This window comes from Simochromis diagramma, unplaced genomic scaffold, assembly GCF_900408965.1.
Source record: "Simochromis diagramma unplaced genomic scaffold, fSimDia1.1 OVJJ01000433.1, whole genome shotgun sequence".
NCBI lineage: Eukaryota > Metazoa > Chordata > Actinopteri > Cichliformes > Cichlidae > Simochromis > Simochromis diagramma.
In genome coordinates, this window is record NW_024387031.1 from 3,633,164 (window position 1) to 3,659,359 (window position 26,196).

General features: G+C 40.4%; 1 protein-coding gene across 2 annotated transcripts in view; it reads right to left on the reverse strand.

Annotated features, from left to right (window-relative positions):
* Positions 1 to 5,091: 5,091 nt before the first annotated feature.
* The window catches only part of cplx2 (complexin 2), a 64,399-nt gene continuing 43,294 nt past the window's right edge, over positions 5,092 to 26,196 (reverse strand). For both annotated transcript variants that reach the window (XM_040043109.1, XM_040043108.1), the window contains exons 3-4: positions 9,959 to 10,134; positions 5,092 to 9,294 (exon numbers count right to left, since the gene is read on the reverse strand). In XM_040043109.1, the coding sequence (XP_039899043.1) occupies positions 9,097 to 9,294; positions 9,959 to 10,134 (374 nt within the window). In that variant the 3' untranslated portion in view covers positions 5,092 to 9,096. The remainder of the gene's footprint in view (positions 9,295 to 9,958; positions 10,135 to 26,196) is intronic.

Sequence of the window (26,196 nt, forward strand, 5' to 3'; positions counted from 1 at the left end):
GTGCCCCTCTGTGTATCTGTGAGCCCTTGTCTACACTCCTTGTGTTTTATTCCATGTTTTCCCCAGCCCGTTGTGTCTGTGCTCTCTCTCTCTCCTCCTGTCTGCACCTCTGTGTACTTCCTGTTTTACTTTGACAGTCTCCCATCAGTGTTTTACTCATGCCATGTCTCGTTATGATTATCAGTGTCACCTGTGTTCCCCGTGTGCTCCTACTTCCCTCGTTAACCCTCTGTGTATTTATGTCCATGTCTCCCTCAGTTCAGTGTCACGTTCTCCTTCATTCATGGCCGTGTGTTTCTCTGTGTACCAGTGTGTAGTTTTGCTCTCTAGCAATAAAGCTGTGAATTTTGAGTTCCATCCTGCCTCCGTGAGTTTGCGATTGGGTCCTCATCTTACCTGCACACAGCTGCATTATGACAATGCATGTATTTTATATGAGATTTCTAGCTTATACCATCAATCATCACACCAAGAAGGTTTTTTTCATGGAATCTTTCAGGGTCCACACCATCTACAGTATCTGTACATTTCCAGTCTTGTGAGTTTCTTTTACAATTCCAAAAGAATTAAGATAATTGTAGTTTTACTGATACCGATTATCTGTCATTATCATTAACTGTTTATGTATTTCATAACCAAAAACCTAGTGGTGTGCTGTTTATGCAATCCCATGTGTTCTCCTGGCAGCCAAATGCATTCATTATTGAGAATTAAAAAACAGAAATCTCTTGGTAAAGTAGCTAGTTTAGTAAATTTCAGCTTCAGCCTGACTCCTGTAGTTGCTGGACTTTGCCTTTGTTGGGCAGTTTAGCTTCATGTTTGTCTATGAACTCACACACCATAACTGTGCTTGCAGACTCTGGCTCCATTGTAACATCTAATTTAATGAAAGCTTGAAAATAATATTCATGCTCATGGTGAATGTGGAAGAACCGGCATCTGCATGATGCTTTTATCTTAAATCTGGTTAATATACCATATTTTTAAAAATGAACACATACGTGTATTTGGAAAATATATGCTTTATAGATATCTAAATTATAGACGTCTATATAGCAACTAGCAAAAAGAGTAGAATACCCACACTACGATACAAAGCATGTGCTCCTAGCTCAGAATAAATAGCCTGAAGGATCCTCACAAAGGCACATTTCAAACAAGTAGATGTGATTATGCAACCTCTGTTTTTGCCATTTAGAGTGTCCCCATTAAATATGAACATTAGCTAAAATAAACAGATAATCTCCCACTCTCTTTCTGCATGTGTGCATGCCTTGAGTTGAGTTTTTCTTAGAAGGCAGAAAAACATTAAACCTCTTCTCTGCTGTCTGTAATTTCCAGAGACCGAAAGACTTTTCTCGTTAAAGGGCTTTGAATGACAAACAGCCCACACGCACTAATCTGTCAGGGAGTCTTTTATTCAGGATTAACAAAACTGTAAAAGAGCAAATCACTGCTGGTAATTCACCCATTACAAAACACTGTGGAAGCAGCAACAGCAATGCGGAGAAGCAGGGTGGAATTACTGGAATACAGCAGGCGACTGTTTGTCTTGAACAGTGTGAATCTGTTTAAATGTAGAAAGTGTGAAGATGAGGCTGCATATGCAAGCTAAACTACCAATGTCTCTTTGATAAACAAAATGACGAAACCAAGAACATTTAGTATTAATGCTTTAGTGCAAAAGTAAAAGTTGCCTTCTATTTAAGGGCAATAGTCTGATGGTCTACAGTGAAGGTCATCTGATTTACATTTATGGGCTTTTAGCTCATTGCTGCTCACCAAGTAAATATTTTTTTGTTACGTTTTTTCTGTCTAAAGCAAAAAAAAAAGGAGAAAAAATACTTATTGGAAGCTTTTTAATCAGCCACATTTTAAGGGGTCTACAATAGTTGTGATGCCCCCCAGAGATAGTGACTGCTGACTGCTTAGCAAAATTTTCAGTTTTTCACTACTTTCCAGCACAAATGCCAGCTGTTTCAGCTGTTTTCAGCACAAACTTCAGCTTCTTAACCTCTTTTCAGCACAATTTTCAGGTTCCTTATCTTTTTTTTTTTGCTGTACATTCAGCAATTTTTACCTCTTTTCAGTACAATTTAGCTTCTTCTGCACAGTGCACATTTTTTCTCTCATCATATCTTTGTTTGAGACCAGAACTGCTTTGGCGCAGTGGGATGCGCAGCTGCCGTGAGATCCGGTGGCAAAGGTTCAAATCCTACATGTGACATTTACTACATATCTTCCCTCCTTGCACTCTCCCTGCTTTCTTGACACTCTTCAGTGTAGTCTTTCAAATAAAGCAGTTTTCAGCAAACAGTTCAGCTTGTACACAGTGTTTTCAGCAGATAGTTCTCCTTCTTCTGCTGTTTTCAGATTCCACTACACAGCATTCACACTGCATTTTCACTGGAAATGCAACTTTTTCTAGTTACAGTTGCTTTAATATCTAAGTCAAAGTGGACAGCCCTGTCTGGTTCCCCTCTTTGGGACATAAGATCACTGGTTCTAACACATGCCTTTGGCGAGCTGTATAGATAGATGTCTGTGAAGTTTGGCAGTCATCCAGGTCATTGTAGTTGAGGCAGCTTGGAAAAAAAAGGTCCTTTCCAAGCTCCTTAGACAGACGATAGATAGATAGATAGATAGATAGATAGATACTTTATTGATCCCACAAGGGAAATTGTTGCAGCAGCATGATGAAGTGTAAAAATAGTGCAGTCTACAATAAACAACAAGTAAACAACACAGTTTAAATAAAAGTGCCACAAAGGCCTGGTAAGGGCTTTATACTATGAGATAAGCAGCTTCTAATGATTTAACTAATACTACAGTCTTTTATTCATAAATGGGTTCTTTTTTAAAACAGTAAGATATTATTTTAAATCTTGGTTTTTGAGTAATGATATATTAAATCTCCAGGTTATTCATATATTTGTATATAAGGAACCCCGTTAGCTTCCACAATAGCAGTTGCTAGTCTTCCTGGGGCCCAAGCCATCAAATATAATCTAATAAAACATTACACAAAGTACATGAAAATATATCCACATAATTAGTAGGGGTGCAACGATTCAGTTTGGTTCGATACTTTGGTGTCACGGTTCGATATTTTTTCGATACAAAAAAAAAATGTTCATGCCTTTTTAATTTGTCATTTATTAAAATTATAAATATATATTTTAACTCAAAAGTACAGTTTTTAAATTTAATGTTGCTGAAACAACAAAGTAATAAAAAAATTAATATATCTGATTGAGGAATCACTCATCTTTGGAAAAGAGAGTTTATTACAGAGAAATGTCTCTTTCCAAAATAAAAGCTATACTATACGCTTCTTCTGGGCTGTATTCTCAGCAGCATATTAAACATATCAGGTCCCCATAAGGAGAATCATGTGCTAACGGCTGTCTAAATGACTCAGGTAAAGTGTGTAGCATGCGTGCTTGTTGTTTTTGTCTGCTTCCACTTGTCTTTGCACTAGGATGCTGTCGGAGTAAATGTGCAGTCATATTCGTTGTGTTCCCACCAGTGCTGTCAGCGTTAATCTCGTTGAAATGACGTTAAAGCCACAACACGGCAAATCTCCGTTAACGAGCTACCGCGGATCGCCTCGTGCGTGGGGCTGGACGGCCAACACGTCAACGAGCTAACTGCGCTAACACACTAGTTCCCACCCATGTAATTGAGCATTGCGTGGCACATCCAAAATACTGTTTTACTTTAGTCCATGACGCGCTTACCTTCAGGCTCATAAGTCACATGAAAACCAAAATAGTTCCAAACGCCACATCTGAATTAGGGTGGGGGAGGTTCAATTTGCTATGTTGCAAGGAGAGCTTAACTTCTGTCTGGCTAGCTTGCCCTGCGCTCAGTGAATCTGCGTTCGACTACTCCGCCTAGGCTGCACTGTCGAGCGCAGATCCACTGAGCGCTCAACACAGACAGCATCGTCAGAAGGAAAGTTGATAAAATAAATTAAAAATTTTGTATTGTTCGATACATATGCGTACCGAATCGAAAGCACTGTATCGAACGGTTCAATATCGATACGAGTATTGTTGCACCCCTACTATATATGTGTGTGTGTGTGTGTGTGTGTGTGTGTGTGTGTGTGTGTGTGTGTGTGTGTGTGTGTGCCGAGCCCAATGCACTGCATTTCTACTCAGTCTTATTTGTATGGTCACTGCACACAGTTCTTTATGGTCATCAATATTAGAAAACAAAATGAAAAAAACAACAGATTTAATAAGTTACTGAAATGGTCACAAGCAAGACAGGACTAAAGACAAGTTTTTTTTAATAAACCTTTGTTTTTATTAGTCTTATGCATTAAATTTCCAAAAAGGATGTTTCCGTTCCATAGATGACAGTTTTACAGTGATCGGGCTCCACGTAAGAGTATATGACATGCAATTAAAGAAAAAAAAACAACAACATAAGAACTCATATTTTACATTCTTAACCTCTGCCCCCTGAAATGAGTCATTATTCAACCTGAATTAAAAATAAAGACCCTCTCGTTTAGACTTTTGGAGATCTTTTTAAAAAGGGTTTTTTTCACTTCCTTACAAATTTTCTTATCAGCAGTTTCCGGTGATCATCACGCCATTCTCTCCCCAGATGGAGTCTGCTTCTCAGACAGTAAAGACAGCATGAGTGGTGACCAGAACAAGGTCACATAATCAATAACCTGGCGAATATCACTAGAGCCCTTCTAATGTAGCATTCAGAAGGCTGGCAGGCAGGTAAAGTAAACTGTCATGGAAAGTAGATGCCATAGCAGTTGCCAGTATAACATTTAAACTTATCCTAGTGCAAATGCCAAAAAAGTCAGGAATGTATTTCTGTTCACAGTTACAGCTAATGAGAGTTCACCAGTCACAAGTAAACTCGGTGACTAAGTATTAAGTACAGCACATTCACTTTCATTTCTATAGTCACTGGCAGGATTCAGCAGGGCAGTTCATATGCATAAGCTTATGTGAAAATGTTACAAACAAGACAAATGTTATGACATCTTTCACAAAGTCCAGCCTCGGAGTTGATTGAACAATAAAGTTTAGGTTAATTCTAAGATATTCTCTCCATCTCTATCATTCATTACACTTAATAAAGTTATATTTAGGATGTAAACATCTATGGTATGTCTTATGTCTTTTGGACTCTGCCGGTATGGATTCTTTGTGCTGTCATTTTCTAATAGTCACGAGAAATCACCAAACCCGGGGGTGTAGGGGTGGTGGACTGTGGTTTTGAATGGCAGTTCCAAGCCTATTATGTATATCTAATGTTTCTGGGCTCCTGACAACAGAATTTGATCATCCAGGTCTTCAGACGCAGTCTCCGATTAAAACGGTTCCATCTTTCTGAGTTAAGATGTTTCAGAGAAATATCAGCCAGGACTTGATGGACTTTTTAAAGCATTTGAGACCTTTCATGTATAATTTTCATTGCTCTCATTCACCTACATTTAGTTCTATTTTACCATAACTTTTTAAGTATTCCCTGTAAAAAAAAATCTGGATTATTCTGTGTATAATAAAGAAAAAAAACCTCTTCGCTTTTACACTTTCATCTATGAAACCAAGGATTTTGTTAAACTGAACAGCTCCACAAACAAGTGTATATCATGCAACCAGAATGAGTTCAAACAGCAGCACATCACGCACGGACACGCACAGGTGCGACAGATGAGTTACCGCTTACCTGACGTAAAGATGACATGGCAATAGCCCTTTTCAAAGGCAATTCACATGCTGTGATGCCTCGAAACGAGTCCCGCTGAGAGACTATTTTACATACAGAGGATGTATGGCTGTAGTTTCCATGAAGGGCCAGTAACCAAAGCCATGTCCATAATTCTACCCGCTATGGTGGGGGGCTTACTCTGTTCTCGCAGAGGTGCACATGGCCTGGCTTTGGGTGATGTGGGAATCATTTTTTAATGTAAATAATCAAAACTATCAAGATGATGTTCCTCATGCCACCTAACTGAAGCCCACTGCACTACCAACCATCCTCTAGAATGATCCCCAGTCCAAGATTTTCTTTTGAGGTCATTGCAAGTCCACTTAAATTTATCTCAGGACTGATTTCTTTAAGCTGAAGTCTATGATATTTTTTTTCACTCTTGCTAGCACAAGTTTAAATGACTTAACCAGGCAAATGATTTGCCCTACTTTGTGTTTTCTGGAAAACACCAGCTGAATGCATGACCCACAGTAGTAGAAGATATGCCACACATGCACGTGCCAATTTGAATACAAATATTTTTATTTGTCCTGTAAGCTTGATTTGTAGTAATATGACAGTGGCATTTTTGGCATGCCTAAACACGTCCCCAGTTACGGGCTGACAAAGAGGAGAACACGCACACGTATCTGACAAATCCAGTGTATTTGCAGGAAAGCTGTCCAGCCGATGAACAGCTGGGAATAAACTCTGAACTTCATCCCACTTAAACATGTTATGGCATGGCTGTGTAATGGGCTGTGAAAGTTTAGTTTTAGAGCAGTTTTTAAATACGAGACTCAAAGAATCCAATTTTATACATAAATGTTGTTTCAATGCCCCTGTGGTACATTTTCTTAAAATAAAATACAGTTTTTATTTTTTGTGTGTTTTTCTTTGACCACGTCTTTACTGACAGCTAATAATCTCCAACACTCTCCAGTTCAATCTCTCTGGATACAATGCACAGATTCTGTTGCCTGGAGACTCCTACAGAAACAGGGAGTTGTTTATTTTTTCATATTTTGGTTAATTTGGTGTATTCTCTACCAAACATTGCATGCTCAACATCTGAAAGGAATGTGTTAAGTATTCTTCTTTTTAGACATGGCACAAAAATAGCTCAAAGACACACTTACACGGTATAAACCAGGACTATATGGATCAACAACATGATCTCACATCACAGACACATAGAAAGACGCACACATATAAACACACACACACTTACAGTACACGTGTTGCACACTGAGACAGAACAATGGCTTTTTTTCTACATACATTTTCTTTGTCTACATGTTTAAAGATACAAGAATGGTAAGGATTTACAAACAAATTTATCCCTTTTTTTCGCTTCTTCTTTTCTTTTCTTTTTTTACGGGAAACAAACATGAGACATGTAACTTGAAATATTCTCTTTATATAATTTTTATTGCAATCTAAACAGTATGGCTTTGTCTAGTGAAAATTCCTATCTGAGCTAGAAAAATAATAATAATAAAAAAACTGAAAAAGGTGTTTTATGGTGTTTATGCCAACTTTATCAATGGTCCTAATAATCCCTAAAGTTGTTCTAAGTCACAGACTCCTGGAACAATGTACCGTCCGTACATTGTTCCATCACTAACCACCGAAATGTCATTGGGTCTTTTAAGAATAACCAACATGCTTTGTTTTATTGATTAATGTCCACATAGTAAATAGATTTTGTTTTCATCTACAGTACACCTATTTGAACATGACAAATCACTATGATATTAGTTGGATTAACTGATGCAGGATGCAGAATATTAGTAGGCTCTTTAGGCAGTGAGACACAACAACTCACAGACCAGTTATCCCAGACTCAGTCTACGGTAACATTACCTATTAATTATGGAATACCTTTGAGGAAGAAACAGAGCATCGGTTTTAGCTTAGCGGCGGTCCCTGGGATGCATGCACGCGCTGAACGAGCTTGCTGTGTGTCTTCTGCAGGCCTGGCACATATGATTGAAAATAAATTTACACATGCACGTCTTTGTTTATGACGAAAGAAATTAGGTCTTACCAGCATTTCTTTGGTCTGGATGTCGATGAGTGACAGTCAAGGTAGATTTGTACATTAAAAGATGAAGGAAAAGGTTAGCTCAGGTGGGATGTGAAGTCAATTTCAATTTCAGCACGTTAATGAAAGTGTGAAAAACACCAATAAGTTAATCAAGTGCTCAGTAACCAAATCAACCCGTTGCTAGTGGAGATGAAAGCATGTACCAGCAACCCCCAGTATCCCATTGGTCAATGCTCTGATTGTCTATGGCACCCACACCACCTAAATGATGACAACTTGGTCTGTTAGCTTATGATGAATGAAAATTCACACGTTGACATGAGTTTTTAAAATGTTTAAGCTGTAAAGTTTCTCTTCTGTCAAAACGTAGTGGCAGTCTAATCAGCTGACCAGATTAGAAAAGCTCTTGTAAAACTAGAGGTGGAAGCAGAAGGGATCTCTTTTTTTATCCTACTCTTCGCATACCGTTTTTTTTTTTTTTTTTGGAAGCTTTTGATCTTAAAAGGAATTACAAATCATATTTTAATGTTTTGCAATTATTCTGGCATTTCCACAAGTTTTGATGCTTTGAACATTGGCACCATCATCAACCATATATGCCCACTAGAAATCCTAATATCAAATACGTTATTCCAAAATTGTCCAGTCTTGTATCTTTGAACGAGTGCCTACATGCTACCAACAGCGTTGACTCAAAATGAAACCCTCATTTACAATTCCTTTGCTAGAGGAGATGATATGAAGGCACGTGTCCTAAAAACTCAAATGTTGATTTCTTGTACTATAAAGGTCTACACGAGGTTTGTAAAAGTCGAAAACACCCATTGATTTAAACAGAACATGCTCCATCAACTGGAAAACGCGGTGGAAGTGCCATTTAAACACAAAAGTAAGCAGACACGAATCCACTGTCGTCCAATGCTGTTCTCCACGATGGCCATGCTCCGTCTGTTCTTAATGGGCGTGAACAAGAGCAAAACAACTCAGGTGTAAGAAATGTGAAAGTTTTACAACTACTGCGGTAAAGAAAAGAGGAAGAATGACACTGTCATCAAAGAGTAGAAAAAGCAAAGTAAAGGTTCTCTACAAAGGCAGTGTGTAGCCTCTAACAGTTTGATGAGGACCCCCCCCCCCCCCATTGTGATCCCAAGAACCTCAACATGCCCCGAATCTACACTCAAACCCCAACAAATAATTTCCTCAGTCTCTTTTCAATTAACCCAAAGAACCTTTCCTCCCTCTGCCCCGCAGCCTCACCCATGCCAGACCGGACCCTGATTTTAGGGTTCATTTGATTTGTTTTGTGTTTTTTAGTTTTACTTCTTGAACATGTCCTGTAGAGGTCCAGGCAGAAACTTGAGGACCGTGTCAAGGATGCTCTCTTCGTCTTCCTCATCATCATCTCCGCAGCCTCGCGGGATCGCTTTCTTCGGGCGTGTCAGCGATCCCTCGCAGGCTTGCTCCATGGCCGCTTTTTCCTCTGCCTCCTTCTCTTCCTTCTTTTTTAACCCATACTGGACGAAGGAGGAACACCGGTGATGTGTAGGGAAAAAATAAAGGGTCATTAAATGACGAGTGAGACCCACCTCTGTAATCAGACCTAAAATGACATGCAGCATCAGTGCCAGTCTGGGGTGTAACATGTTACAAAGTAATGCGCTACTGTAATAACATTACGTTTTTCAGGAACACAGTAAAGTAACACGTAGCGATACAAAATTTCTTCTTTTCTTTCCAGTCTTCCCAGTATAGGTTTTTGTTTAGCGTTGAATTGGTTTTGCCTTTTGTTTCGTACTTCAGCCACAATAAACAGCTAACTTTTGGTTAAGAATCAAGTTTGGGTCCTCCTCCTCTGTCCAAGCAGTCGGAAGCTGACTGTGACAGAAAGAAAAGTATCAAACATGTCTGTGTTTCTAAAGTGGAATCATCTCTTTGAACTTTTCTTTGTGTTGTTGTGTTCACATTTAAACTCTAACACAAAAATTGCATGTGCGTCCTCATTAGGCTCGGGTGTGTTGGCGTGCTGGACTGTAGCCTCAGGTTTATATTGTTAGCTGGTAACTAAGTAATTTCTGTGTGTTGCAGGTCAAGTAGCGTACAGTAGTGTAGTAGTTTCTCCAGCTTGTGCATTACTTTTGAGAAAAGTAACAAGTAATGTGTAACGACCCCAACACTAACCTTGTCCCTGATGGTCTGCCGTACTTTTTCCCTCTCTGCCTCCATGCGGGCGTGTTTTGCCTTCCTCTCCTCCTCCTGCTGCCTCAGTGCCTCCTGTCGCTCCTCCTCCTTCTTGGCTGCATCCGGGTCCTTCTCCTCCTCCCCGCCTAACATCTTACCCATGTCTTTGGTGGCCCCTGGACAGAAAACATAGAAATACTGTAAGTTCCTTCCTCGTTATTATTTTTTTTAAATCCAGATGTTAAATGTTTCCAAAACCGAACAAATAAGAAAAATAAAAATAAGTTGCAGCAATAATTTCACTTAAGAAGAAGTCTAATAATACATTTGTGGCTGCTATGACGCAGACCGATTCAAAAGATAACATGTACCTGACACCTGCTTCTGTCATGGTTATCATCATCATCATCATCATCATCATCATCATCATCATAGTTTATTTACATAGCACTTTAAAAACACACAAGGCTGACCAAAGTGTTGAACAATAGAAATATAAGAGATACAGTAATAATAATAAATACGATAAAATAATAAATATAGTAAAAACAATACTTTTTTTTTTTTTTAGTCAACTATTAAAATACTGTGTGTTTGCATTTCTGAGGATTAGGTGGTGAACAGGTTCACCCAGGAGCTTCAAGGTCCGTTGGAAACAAGACGGAAGAAGGACAGCCAGCTGGAAGAGCTTCAAAGAAACACTGAGACAGAGGAAGACACATTCTTCCATCTGCTGTGGCCATCTGTTATCTCTACCTGTACCTCCGCATTCTGCTACTAAACATAATTCAGACTGAACGTAAGTTTTCAAAGTTTCTGGGCACAGCGTGTGGTGAAAAAATGAGACTTTATTATTATGAAGGAGATAGACTTTGGGCCTTTTTATACTTACAAATGAAAATATTGGTCAATTAGAAAAAAATCTGAATGAAATCAAATCAAATATTTAACATCATTTATCAAACAAAAATGCTAACAACCTCTGATTACAGAATAATTAGGTACACATCCCCGTACAGGGTCGGAACCTTGCATGCTTTTCATTAAAAGTCTAAGGTTAACACTTACAATAGTAGAGCGGTGTTATCGGTGAGCGTTACAGTCAGATACAATCAATTCTCAGAAATCTAAAAAACTAAAGCAAGCTGAGAAGTTCCCAGAGCAGTAAACAATTTTTTTTCTGAAAACGTTGATTCATTCAGATTCATTCATTGGCATTTTCTGTGTTACAAATACATTTTTTGGTTTATATCATAAAGAGATTAAAACTTAAACCACTGAAGCAAGTCTTTAGTCTGCCTCCTCTACATTCTTGGATACGTTTCCCAGCATCTGCTCCTGGAACACACTCACTCTTACTTACATTTGTCACTGGAGTTGCCTTTCAGATGTGAAAGCCACTCCCTCCGGCCTATCGATATTGCTGTTGTTACCTCCGTCTGATCGATAGTAAATACAGGACCACCTGAGAGTGTACAAATTATGGATTGTCCAGCAGAGAGAAAACTTCATCTGAGTATCGATCTGCCTCTCAGGGACTGGTGAGAGGACAGTCTGGCTGGCAGCCTGGTTTTCCAGCCTAGTGCCTTTCTTAAGCCTCACAAGCTGAATATGTCTTACTGCTCAGGCTGCTCAGGTTAATCATTGGAACATAGTCTTCTTGGGGTCCTCGATATCTTCATAAATACAAATACAATCTACAAGGTCTGTAAGTGGCCTGTTTGGAAGCAGATGGGGTCATTAAATATTGATTTTATCCATCATCATCAATTACAAACTCTATAAACTATCACAGATATATTGCAGTTATTTATTGTTATATTGCAGTAAAAACCCGAGTTAGTACCTCTCTCGCACAAGAGTCTAAAGAGACCAATTCTGAGTAAATTACTCAGAAGAAACGTGGCTTTAAAGACTCTGTGGTTCTCTCCTGGGTTTGTGAGCCTAGGGGCAGCTGCTCCTGTCACTCCTCAGCAGACTCATGCAGTGGCCCTAATTGCCCTGCAGCGCTGTGTGGTGGCAGCAAACCTGCAGATGACAAATTAGCGCTCAGCTGGTGGGAGGGGCAGGCTGTGAAATGTTCCCTGTAACTTGCTGAGGAGGTGGGTTAAGGTCAGAGTGTGTGCTGTGGAGCCTTCATTGTGATAAAACACTCAGTTACACCGTGTGTGAGCATGTACAGCTCGTGAATCAGGCGACCTTGGTTTTTGCCTTCACCTTAGAAAGAGCTCAGTAGTTTTCAGATCCTTTAAACAGAGTATTTATCGCATGAGGTTTGCTTCTTTGTTCATTTGCAAAAGGACAATCTGTTATGCAGCAGATGAGCTCCAGTTATTTAAAAAAACAGTATGCAGCTGTATTCTCCCTTCAGATTATTTTTGAGGTGATGTCCAAGCACCGGACATTTCATGTCTCATTGTGATTTTTTATAGTACTGATGGAACAGAGTGAAGTTCTTTTATTGTTTTTTGCTCCCAATGTGTTCAGTAGGCTCGTTCGCTGACAGTTATCTGTATCCATGCAACATGGGTTACAACACTAACTTGAAGCTGTTTACCAGAAAATATGTTCACCAACTCAATGGTAAGTGTCGATAAACACAAAGTACAGCTGAGTCTAATAATGATGTTTTATGGTTATAGTTTCTTAATCACACTCTTTCAAGTCAAACTAACTATGACTACCTTTCTGGATCAAATGCAGGAACAGCCAAGTGATGTTTCCACCTGCCCCCATTAGCACGATTAAAAGTTTAAGGTGTTTTGATAAGACTGTGCATGGTGAATATAATCTGTGTCAAGGATGCTCTCTTTGTCTTCCTCATCATCATCTCCGCAGCCTCGCGGGATTGTTAAAATAATTTCCCAGAGAGGCAGAGCATTTCCCTTTGCCCTTTTAACCACTTCAAAGAATGCATTTAGCCTGACTCTTGTATTTTGCTCATTTCTCTCTCTGCGTTTCAGTCTGTCGTTCCATTGCCGTCACTGCAGTCGTTTCCTTTCCTTTGCTTCTCATCCATCTCCCTGCTCCACCTTCACCACCTCCAAGAATCCATTAGAGGCAAGCTCACAGATTTCCTCTGTAGACAAAGATAGGTAGTTTGAGGCTAAGTGCTCTAACGCCCTCAGTCCTTGCAATGTGCATTCAATCACTCATTACTTCACTATTTCCCAGACTCAAGTCTTTGTGCCACAGGAGCTGTAACATACAAAAGCTCTGGGTTGGAAGGGGCAGAGATACGGAGCGTGATGGTTGCAGCACGGCTTCATCAGCATAAACTAGATGCCCAAAAGGCAAACAGTGGACAGAGAGTCCACTGCAGAGAGTCTCTGCAGATAAGATTTGATTGATTTAATAGATTTGGCTGAAGCTGATTAAGGAATGAAGTGGATAAATGTCTCAGCTGTATGTGGACAGATAACAGCAGAGAGAGAGATGCTCGTCATTACAAGCAGAGAGCTTTTACAAGGACTAATTAGCAGCTGGGAATGAAAACCTCAGAAGAGGCTGAAATGGAAACTGAAATGAAATGGAGAGTAGATGTCTTTGTTGTATTTTCTGCAGTATTTGTCATTTTTATCTTTAAGTGCCTCTGCAGCTCTCTGCCCAACTGGAACAATGATTTGTTCTGTGTGATGGGAGAAGGGAGAATTTTATAAGGCATAAAAATTAACCATAAATTAACTAAGAGCAAAAGAAAAACCAAAATTATCGCTCCTAGTGAAAATAACTGGGCATCACACACACTCAAGGATGTGAGAATGAACAACAATAACTTGTCCTGTACAGAAATGGTTGACAGATTTTCTTTTGTTTTGCTGTAAATAGATCAATATCTTTTTTTGGTCTTTATTAAATAAATAAATAAAAAGGGTTTTTGAGGCTATCTGGAGAATAACTAATGTTGACGGCAGGCTAAAATTAGAGTAAAAGACATTTTTCCATAAAGCAACTCCAGTGAAACTTATTTTTTTTGGTGGAAATAACACAATTCCCTTTTTGTCTGCAGGAAACATACGAAAACCTGCTCTACTGAAAATATATGTTTCTCTAAATAGATCAGTAGACCTAAAAATCATCATCAAGCAGCTGTACTTAATAATCATTAGGAACCGTCATGTCAAACTAAGTGCTAAACTTTACAAAATACTCTGATTCCTCAAACTCTGTCCTGATAATCGAACCCTCTTTTAAGCACCTGGCCTTAATCCTGAAAAATAAAAAATATGAAATCCTAAAAAACGAAAAGCAAGGCATTTTCAATAACCATCATTCTGCAACATTTTCAGGTTGAATCCAGGAAAAAAATAATTTCAAAGAGATCCATTTGCAAATCAGGTAAATCTGACTGAAAAAGCCTTTTAAAAAGATTCGTCAGACTCTGGAATACTTGGTGAGCAACTATGACTTTCACGGAAGAGTCTTTGGAAGGAAACTGATCCTGGTCTGGGTTTGTGTTACACCTAGTGGCACAAAAAAAAAAACATTTCATCGTTAGAGGAAAGAATACATCCAATTATTTATAGAGTAATTATTTAAATACATACAAAATGAATAGAAACTGAATGATACAACATCAGAGATCTAAATTTGGACAACCAGCAGCGTCCAGATATGGTGGTCACTTGCAACACACACTATCAAATTTATGATGGATAATACATCTTTTGCAGAAAAGATTATGGGTTAACCTAAAAGCACGGCAGAGCTTTAGTCATTTAATTTGTTATATAAAAATCATGTTAAAATAATTTCGTTTGTTTTGTGTGTTGCATTGTAGTTCTGTATGCATTTGGTAGAATTATAAGAAGCCAGTTCGCAGGACAGTCGACGTCTGTGTTTCAGACTTTCATTCGCTTTGTTTTCACTTGTTTAATTTCATTTCACTCATTTATTATGTTGACTCCATGTTGAAAAAATGCTTCTCCAGTGCATTTAAATGCAATGCCCAATGCAATGGGTACTAAGACAGTCTTGGTACCAGCAGCAATTAGAGACAAAGAGCCATCGCAGCCACAGCCTAAAAAAGTGTGGTTAGACATCAACCTGCTCTGAGAAGCAGAAGGGTTTGTATGTAGAATGATTAAAGACATTTTAAAGACTCAAATATGCCATTCAAATGTGTTTTGATGATACACTGACAAGCTAATTTTTCAGTTTTTCAGTGTTTTAAAACCATGAAATATAGAAACACAAAGTTCTCGTGCTCAGTTATCAGGTCATTGTTTACTCACTGAACTTCACTGTAACGGAAACTCTGACCAAACTTTTCCATTTAAAAGAGAACAGATGATAAAATTAATTAATTAATAAATAAAAGACAAGCTATGCCCCACTGACTCCTCCGGCCAGTCAGATGGATGGCAGTGCTGTTGGTTAATTTGTCAGGGGTGGGGAGATTTGAAAAATGAAGCTCATTTTAATAATGGATTACCCTCGTTACCAAATTAGGCCTTCATAATTCACATGAGTGTCTGGATTTGCCACATCGATCAGATATTCGGGCAGCATGACAGGGTAGTTGTTTAACCCTTTGTCAGAATCCCACATTTCCAACTGGGAGCTTCTTTTTGCGGAGTCTAATCGACCGATCGCCATGCCCGCTGGCTTCCTGTCATTACTGTATCCTTATCTTCATCACGCCTGCACAGGAAATGAGAGGAGAAGCGCGACCTGCGTGGTCAGGACCGGTTCACGCTGATCTTTCAGAGAATATCTGAACATCTTTTATTTGAGCTTCTTTATGAGAAACGGCGAGACATTCGCATGTTTGATAACCTCCAGAACACAAAAAAGGCACGGAGTCCATATTAGGAATAAAATGAACGAACTGATGGCAGAGACAAAACGTGGGCAACAGAGAGACTCAGAGATCACATCTTATCACTGGGGTTAATGACAAATTTCAAATATCCACATGACTAATAACGTTCCACCTTAAAATGAAAAGTCACATATTGTTCTGTGAAAACTTGCTTGATATTTTTGCCAGTCCAAAGAACCCAGATTTCTGATAAAAAATAGTCCTGCTCAGATCCAAGCTCTTTGTTTTGAGTAAGTGTTGGACATGCGTGCAATCATTTAATGTGAGGATTAAAATTTGATGCATGTACTATTTCATGATATTTGAGTTAAAAATGCAGAGCATCTCTCTCTCGCTCATGTGTTTGTGCACAGTTTCGTTCCCAGCCTGTGTGTGGATCGATCACGCTGCCCTGGACTGATTAATCCAACACATGGAAACTCTGATGAATGTGATTTGTAATTAAATAACCAGTAAATACAAACTGAGGCCTGCAGCTGAAATCTATACCTCAGTCTGCACCAATGAAACGTTCAGGAGGTCTCCTACAAGTAATGACATTAGTGAGGCTCAGCCTGAGAGTGTGTCAGGCTGCATTAGACAAAGTTTGCTTCCATGTGTTGTGTTTTACTGCACACACCTAAATTAAATGACATTTTTCTCTGTGTTTGTGCAGATAAAGCATAAACCGGAACCAGGCCTCAATCATGTCCACATGTGGAGAATTCACAAAGCTTTCCAAAGGCTCAGAAAATGCATCACAGAATAAATGTGCACTGTCATCTACGTGTTGATGGTTTTCTTTTCAAAGGAAAAATAAGTCTTTTTACAAAAAATGTTTCCACCAAGCTTGGAAACTACTATTTAAAATTGTTTAAGAATTAAGTTATAAGAGTGTCACATCTGTTTCATTGTGTTTCTTTTTAGTTTAGTTTTTTAATGTTGAAGTTTCAGGATTTTTTTCTTTGAATTTATGGGATAAATCTTCACTGAAGACTTGGGGAAAAAAAGGTTCTGGAAGCTGACGCATCAGAAACAGGAAAAACTAGGCAGTGTAAGAATCTGAGCAAATGTTAAATAGACAAAACTGCAGTGACTGCAGTGATGGAAACCTAGACAGGGTCAAGTACCCACAGCAGGAAAGAAGTCCAATCCATGCAGCCTGAGCCCACAGAAGAGCTTCAGTAGAACAAACCTCTGAAAGCCTTATGATAGAAAGATGCTGGTAGACATATTGTGTAGACCGTGGTCAGACTGTCCACAATGTCCACTGCTGAAGGCACCTGTTCTGTGGACATGAGTATCTGAACTGAAGCTGGCTCCATTAAGAGGGCCAGTCCCCACAGTGCCCCCCATTTCCAGCTTTACAGTAGAAATAAATATGGTTTTGGCCTCTATGGATGATTTTCACTCTAAAATCTGCAGCCATACACGTATGCGTTCATGTTCTCATATTTTAGTCCAGATTAATATCTGAGAGTAAAAAGTTTAATCGATGGAGGAACGTTCACTGGGAAACTTTTCAGGCAATATAACTTGGTCTTGGTGCTTTGGTGTAATAAAGTGGGGGTTCTTCACAATATCGACTAGCTAAAACGTGCCTGATCCACAGTAGGAAAGACAAATATGACTTTAGTAAAAAAAAAATGTACATTTCTTTTTACTTTTTTATTCCCTTTCTCCTGTTTATTTCCATATTTCTGTGTTTGTATGTTAATGGCACGAGAGTTCCTCACCTCATTTAAAGCCAGCGTGTAGTTAATAGGTTACTGCTGCCAGCTAGTGTCATGGAGATTATGTTTTGCTTCTGTGTGCTTCACCCTAAAGACCAAAACGCCATACAAAACATATGAAATGAACACTGTGCTCACAATGTTTTCTCCACTGATGTTCCAAATGCCAAAAATGATGAAGTGTTAATATTTAAATGTAGCAGAGTCTTTTCTTATTAAAATAAAATAAAAACAAAAACGTTTCAAATAGTTTTATTCAGCGTTAGTCTCCCACTATAAAAAAATATATTAGGGGCATTGCTCTATCAGCTCTTTGCCATGGCATTAATAATTTACCTACCATTGATGCCTCAGCTTCCATAGACGACCTGCTATCTCACTATAACAATGAACTTATCAACCTCTTAGATACCTTGGCTCCCCCAAAAAACTTGAACTGTTTTTTTCTCTCGCTCTGCCCCATGGTATTCATCTGAACTTCGCCAACTTAAAGCTACTGGACGCCACCTGGAACGTCTCTCCAGGAAAACAGGACTTACTATTCATAAGGACATGTATCTCAGTCATATACAACATTATAAAGAAGCTATTCATCATGCTAAATCTGCCTACTACCCCTCTGTTATTGAATCCGCTAAAGGGAACACACACTTTGTTTTCTACATTACATAATATTGTTAAACCCCCAGATACCTTTGCCATACATACACACTCTGCTGCAGTTTGCAACAAATTTATGGACTTTTTTTACACCAAGATTGAGAATCTTTATCAACAACTGTCCTCGTCCTGTGATATGGTCAATTATTCTATCTGCATTTTTTGCCCTTCTCAACTGTCATCCTTTCTATCCAATTTTGAACTTCCCACAATAATTCAGCTAACTTCCATAATTACTAAGTTAAAGTCATCATCGTGTAAACTTGATCCACTGCCGACTAATCTTGTCAAACTCTCATTCCCGTCTCTTGCCCCACTGATTACTAATATAGTACACTCCTCTCTTATATCTGGTTCTGTTCCTTATTCTCTTAAAACTGCAATAATAACACCCATACTGAAAAAGAATGGTTCAGATCCCTCCAATCTAAATAATTTCAGGCCAATTTCAAATCTCCCTTTCTTAGCAAAAATTCTGGAAAAGATATCTGGCTGCACAGGTTCATCGTCATCTCACTGGAAATAACTTGTGCGAACAGTTTCAGTCCGGCTTCCGTTCAAGTCACAGTACAAAAACAGCCCTAGTAAAAATCACCAATGATCTTCTGCTTGCAGCTGACTCTGGACTCATCTCCATCCTCATTCTCCTTGACCTCACAGCAGCTTTTGACACTATCTCCCACCACATCCTTCTTCACAGATTAGCATCTATTGGTATCAATGGTACAGTACTCGCCTGGTTTACCTCTTATCTCTCTGGCCGCTCACAGTTTGTTTAATTACTCACTCACAGATCATGATCTACTCCAGTTAATTCCGGTGTACCCCAAGGCTCTGTCCTGGGTCCTTAACTTTTTATCATCTATCTACTACCCCTAGGTAATATTTTCAGGAAGCATAGCATCCAGTTTCACTGCTACGCAGATGACACCCAGCTCTACCTGTCCCCCAAACACACAGCTACTCTCCCACCCAGATCCATTTCTGACTGTTTAAGTGAAATCAAGGTCTGGTTTACTCACAACTTTCTTAAACTTAATGGCAATAAAACAGAATTCATTTTATCAAAACTGACTATAGTCCCAACCACAAGTCTTTCATTATCCATTGATAACTCTGTTGTCACACCTTCCCCTCAGGTTAAGAGTCTTGGTGTCATCCTCGATAGCACTCTGTCCTTCACAGCACATATAAATAATATCACTCGGTCTTCCTACTTTCATCTCCGTAATATTAACTGCCTTCGTCCCTCACTCACTCCAAACAGTACTACCATACTTCAGAATCAGAATCAGAAAGGGTTTTATTGCCAAATGTTGAGCAGGTTTACAACATTAGGAAATTGCTGCGGTGCTTCAGTGCAAACATACTGTCATAAATTACGCTTAAATAGACATGAAAAATAAATAAATAAAAATAAGAATAAGAATAAGAATTAAAAGTGCTAAGTAGATAGGTATATACATGAGTGCAGGTGGTGATCAGTGCCAAACATGGAGTGATGCAGTGAACACAGCGTAGGGTCATGTGTTAGTGGTGGGAACAGTCATACGGTTATTGTTCATGTGTCCAACAGCAGAGGGGAAGAAACTGTTCTTATGGCGAGAGGTTCTGGTGCGAATGGACCGGAGCCTCCTGCCTGAGGGGAGCAGGTCAAACAGACTGTGTCCAGGGTGAGAAGGGTCAGCTGAGATCCGAGCTGCACGCCCCAGTGTCCTGGAGGTGTACAGGTCCTGCAGAGATGGGAGTCTGCAGCCAATCACCTTCTCAGCAGAGCGCACAACACGCTGCAGTCTCTGTTTGTCCCTGATAGTGGCTCCAGCATACCACACGGTGATGGAGGAGGTGAGGATGGACTCGATGATTGCAGTGTAGAATTGCATCATCGTCCGTGTTGGCAGGTTGAATTTCTTCAGCTGCCTCAGGAAGTACATCCTCTGCTGGGCTTTCTTGATGACGGAGGTGATGGTGGGCTCCCACTTCAGGTCCTGGGTGATGGTGGTACCCAGGAAGCGGAATGAGTCCACAGAGGTGATGGGGGTGTCAGTCAGGATGATGGGGGGGAGTGGGGCTGTGTACTTCCTGAAGTCCACAATAATCTCCACTGTCTTCTGGGCATTCAGTACCAGGTTGTTGTGGCTGCACAAGGACACCAGACGTTCAACCTCCCTCCTGTAGGCAGACTCATCCCCGTCCGAGATGAGTCCAATAACGGTGGTGTCATCTGCAAACTTGATTAGCTTGACAGACTGGTGGGTGGAGGTGCAGCAGTTGGTATACAGGGAGAAGAGCAGAGGAGAAAGAACACAGCCCTGAGGGGAGCCGGTGCTGATGGTCCGGGAGTCCGAGACATTCTTTCTCAGCCTCACATGCTGCTTCCTGTCCGTCAGGAAGTCAGTGATCCACCGGCAGATGGGATCAGGCACATTCATCTGGGAAAGCTTGCCTCGGAGATGGTCTGGAAGGATGGTGTTGAAGGCAGAGCTGAAGTCCACAAACAGGATCCTGGCGTAGGTTCCTGGGGAGTCCAGATGCTGCAGGATGAAGTGTAGGGCCATGTTGATGGCGTCATCTACAGACCTGTTGGCTTTGTATGCAAACTGCAGGGGGTCCAGGAGGGGGGCCGTGAGGGTCTTGAGATAGGAGAGAACCAGGCGCTCAAATGACTTCATGACCACAGATGTCAGAGCCACGGGTCTGTAGTCATTTAGTCCAGTGATCCTAGGTTTCTTGGGGACAGGGATTATGGTAGAGGACTTGAAGCAGGCAGGCACATGACATGCCTGCAGTGAGGAGTTGAAAATGCCAGAAAACACTGGGGCCAGCACGTTTGCACAGTGTCTGAGGGTGGCAGGAGACACACTGTCTGGGCCGGGAGCTTTCCGAGCATTCAGACTCTTAAACTGCTTCCTCACACCTGCTTCATGAATATGAAGAGTTGTGGTGGGAGGAGGTGGTGTGAAATCCTCTTTTGTGTGGGGTGAGGAGGGGGGTGTTGTAGGTGAACGGTTTGAAGGTGGTGATGGCTCTATGGAGGGGGGAGAGGTGGGGGAATGAGTGTCCAAAGTGTCTCTATTGTTGGGGCCGTTGGAGGTGTGAAGGCTGCCTGATGGCTCGTCAAAACGGCAGTAAAAGTCGTTAAGGGTGTTGGCCAAGAGCAAGTCATCAGTGGAGTGGGGGGTTTTAGGCTTGTAGTTGGTGATATTCCTAAAACCTTTCCACACAGAGGCCGAGTCATTCTCTGAGATCTGCTGCTGCATCTTCTCAGAGTGCTGATGTTTAGCAATGTCCACTTCTTTAGTAAACCTGTACTTGGCCTCTCTGTAGCAGTCCCTGTCTCCACTTCTGAACGCCTTTCTCTTTTCCAGCCACAGCTTTTTGAGTTTAGGAGTAAACCAGGGTTTGTCATTGTTATAACTCACCCTGGTGTGTGATGGCACAATGCTGTCCTCACAGAAGTGGATATAGGAGGTGACAATGTCGGTAAACTCGTCCAAGCTGTTAGAAGCAGCCTTCATTGTGTCCCAGTCTGTAGACTCCAAACACGTGCGAAGCTCCTCCACAGCCTCGTTGCTCCAGTTTTTTGGTCCTCACGACAGGTTTGGAGAGCTTCAGCCTCTGTCTGTACGCGGGGATTAGGTGGATCATGACGTGGTCAGAAAGTTCCGAGTGAAGCGCGGGGCACCGCACAATAGGCCCCGCTGATCGTGCTGTAGCAGTGGTCTAATGTCCTCCCCTCTCTGGTCGGGCATTTAATATACTGCTTGTATTTGGGAAGCTCATGGCTCAGATTGGCTTTGTTAAAGTCCCCAAGAGCAATGATGAGAGAGTCTGGGAATGTCCGCTCCATGTGCAGTATCTGCTCCGCGAGTGCGCACTGAGCTGCCTGCACATCTGCATCTGGCGGGATGTAAACAGCGGCCAGGATGAATGAAGCAAACTCCCGCGGAGAATAAAACGGTTTGCAGTGAATAAAAAGGTATTCCAGAGAGGAAGAGCAGTGCTGAGCAATCACTGTTACATCTGTGCACCAGCCACTATTAATGTAGAAGCAGACACCTCCACCTTTGGTCTTACCAGAGAGAGAGGCCTGCCGGTCCGCGCGCAGCAGATGAAAGCCCTCCAGCTTGAGCGCGCAGTCCGGGATGTCCTCGCAGAGCCACGACTCCGTAAAACATAAGACACAGGAGGAGGCAAAGTCTCTGTTCATGCTTCTCATCAGGGCCAGCTCGTCTATCTTATTCCTGAGTGAGCGTACATTGGAAAGGAAGATCCCAGGAAGAGCAGTTCGCAGTCCGCGTCTCCTCAGACGCACGAGTGCGCCGGCTCGCTTTCCTCTCTTTCGGCGTCTCACTTTCCTGAGCACTTGTCAATGCTCTTGTCACAACTCGTTTAGATTACTGTAATTCTCTTCTCTATGGTCAACCTCATAAATCCCTCCATAAATTGCAATTAGTTCAAAATACAGCTGCTTGTATTATTTCCATAACTAGATCCACTGAACATATAACACCTGTTCTTAAACAGCTCCATAGGCTTCCAATTCACCTCAGTGTTAATTTCAAGATCCTACTTCTCACTTTCAAAGCGCTTCATAACCTTGTTCCTCCATATTTATCCGATCTTCTCCATACATACTCACCCCATCGTACACTCTTTTTTTTCTAAGCCTCAGATTCTGCAGGGTTTTTATTTTTAGACTGATGTCCTTACACGACCACCTCAACACACTCCCACTTCATATCAGAATGGTCATGTTCCACCTCAGGACTGAAATTGTGTTTTGTTTTTTGTTTTGTGTGTGTGTGTGTGTGTGTGTGTGTGTGTGTGTGTGTGTGTGTGTGTGTGTGTGTGTGTGTGTGTGTGTGTGTGTGTGTGTTTGTTTGCTTGTATATATTCATGAACAGCCAGCTGTGTCCTGGTGAAATAAATGCCACCCTGTTCCAAGGGAAAAGGTCACTGCACTCAAGCACACCTCTACAGGAGCTAAATTACAACAAACACAAACATTGGGGATGGATGGATGGACAGGTGGATGGATGGATGATAAAGGAATGGATGAATGGGTGGATGGATGTTATAAGAAAATGGTTGATGCTGTTTTACTTGTTCAAATGTAACAGCTCATTTAATATTATTAACTGACAAAACTAACACTCGCACCATTAGCAGACAGGTGCCAGTACTTAACAATAAATTAACACAATTTTTTTAGGGATTATGAAAGTATTCTGATTCTGATGATTCTGATGAATGTGACAACTTTAAAGCTTGAGAGAGGAAAGAGGATCACGGTTACTTTAATCCCATATTTGTGTGATAAAGAATGTGTTCAGATGCAAGGAGGCAACAGTTTGCTGTCAGTAATGAAATTATTTAATCTTATTTACTCTAATATGCCACACGTTAGCAGCATTATTTACAAAAATATTATGTGCTGTGAATCAGGGTTGACATGACTTGGCGTTGTCACGATCCTGGGTCTTTTGACCCAGCGTTTCGAGTTTTAGTTTTGTTTTTTTAAATGTTTATGGTTTATGTTTAAGTTAATTAGGTTATCTAAGTTCGTTTGTTTATCAGATTCCCTTGTGTTTTCAACGCCTGTGTTAAGTCTTCCTTGTCCTTTATGTGTTTCATGTCTGCATGTCTTTTGTTGTCAAGTTCATGTAGTCATGTCTGTGTTTCATTATGTTTCCTGTTTTATTTTGAAGAGGTCCTGTGTTCTTAGGTCAAATGTGTTTAGTTGTACTCTCCCCTTGTGACTTTGTTATGTTCATTTGTTTCAGCTGTTTCCCTATGTGTTTCCACTTCCCTCATTATCCTCCTGTGTGTATTTAGTCCGTGTGTTTTCAGTCATTCCTTGTCAGGTCGTCTGCTAATCCACGTTGTGTCTCCAGGGTATCAACACCAGTCTTCATGTTTAAGTTTTTTTTTCTTCATGTTTTACTTTTAGTTCACTCAGTTTAGGTTTTTGTTTAGTTTCACCCATGCCCTTTGTTTGTATCCATTTTTGCCAGCCTTAATAAACGGCTTGTTTTTGTCCACGCCACGTTTCACATTCTGTTTTGGACTGCAATTGAGTCCTTTTTACAATACATACTCACGTAATGTCACCTCAGCCAGACTGTGACAGGCGTTAAGGCCTACCTGTGCATTTATGCATGTGACTGAACCAATGTGGATCATTAAAATATCACCAGTTCACCTGATAAATGGGCATCGGCACTTAGGTCACATGACCCATAAGCCAGATTCTATGAATCATCAAATGCAGGTGGCATCTTTGCATGTTGGGGCATCACTGGAAGCTCTAATTTTCATTTGTTCACTCAACTACTTCTGACCCAACCCAGATCTCGGCTGAAGTCCCGGGGTGACCGTGCGTTTGCTCTGGCTGCCCCGGTACTGTGGAATACCCTTCCTCTCGACCTCCGGGCATCTGATTCCATTGCACTGTTCAAATCATGACTAAAAACCCACTTATTCAATCTTGCCTTTCCCTCTAGTTAATATTTCTTTTATGATTTTATATCATGCACTTTTATGCTCATTTAAATTCTTGTTTGCTCTGTACCTGTTGCTTTCCTATGTATCAGTGACAGCTACCTGCTTGCATACTTAGTACTTGCTTTGGTCCTATTTCTGTTATCCTGCTCCTATTCTCTATGTTACTTTTTAAGCAACTTGGCATACCCTTGGTTTTTAAGTGTGCTTTATAAATAAAGTTTATTATTATTATTATTATTATTATTATTATTTGTTGATCTTATTGAGCCAGCTTGTCTGCAGCAACATGTGAAACTGTCGAAAGATTACTGTACACCAGAAGCAACTGTTGAAGGCAGCAACACTAGCTCTCTTATGAGAAAGAGCAATAGAAGAGAACACACACAAGGAATAAGCATAGAAGAATCGATTGCAGGAAAACTGAGAAGAAGAAAGGAAGAAGGAGTCAAAGGAGAGGAGCAGATATAAATTAGTCCTGTGACAAAGTGGGAAGGCTGAGCTTTAAAGGAATAAATCTCATTTCATTTTGGCCGGTGGTCACCGAGCCTACTGAACTAGATGAGAGGGCTGATTTAAGGAGGCATGACCTCAGTACCCTTGGGGGACCTTCACTTACAAGAACATTCACTTAGATCTGTTTTAGTTCGCTCTTCGTGAATGAACCCAATCTCAGCTAGCATAAAAGCCAGATGGGGTGTAAATGACAGGCTGGGTCAAAAATATGGAATTGTAAAGGAAATACAAGAGGATAAAACTTATTATCACCATTATTGTGATAAATCTCCTTTCCTGTTACAGTTTGTCAGTGAAATAAACTAAATATGTTTTTTAAAACCAAAAAATAAGAAACGAGAGAACTAAAGTGCTGCTGCTGAGGTTGGACGTGCCTTTGCATAAATATGCACACATACACGACAGGTTTTAAAGTGCTCTGTGGGAAACATCTACAGGCTTCTCCACCACAGTACCCACACCAAACACCTAAACTTTCTTTATGCCTTCAACAAATTTCACTTAAAGTATAGATTTGAGTAGGGCTGCCACAAACGATTATTTTGATAGTCGACTAGTCACCGATTATTTTTGCGATTAGTCGACTAATCAGATCATGCATCCATTGGATGTACAGCGTACAGCTTATTGCACCAGCATGCATCTGCTCTTATATAACTATCATTAGCTTACAGCTTTAAGTGTTTAAGGTATGTGCTAACTAAAAATAAAGATAAGATGATAGTTTATTAAATTTTAATGAAATTTGCAGATTGTTTCGGTGAAGTTTAATAAACTCCTTGCTATCTAAAGTATAACGGGACACCAGAGTATATTCTCGAGCATCTCACAGTTCTGATAATCAGTTGTCTGCTTGACGTTTATTCAGCTGTGTAAAAACTACAACTTTAATCTCAGCCAAACCGATTTGCTCAGGAACAAATAAAATACTAAAAAAAAGCCAAACAATAACATTTTTAAGTTATCTAAGTGACTTATATGTGTTTAACCTGAGTAGCGAAAGACGGCGGTGGGTTTGAAAA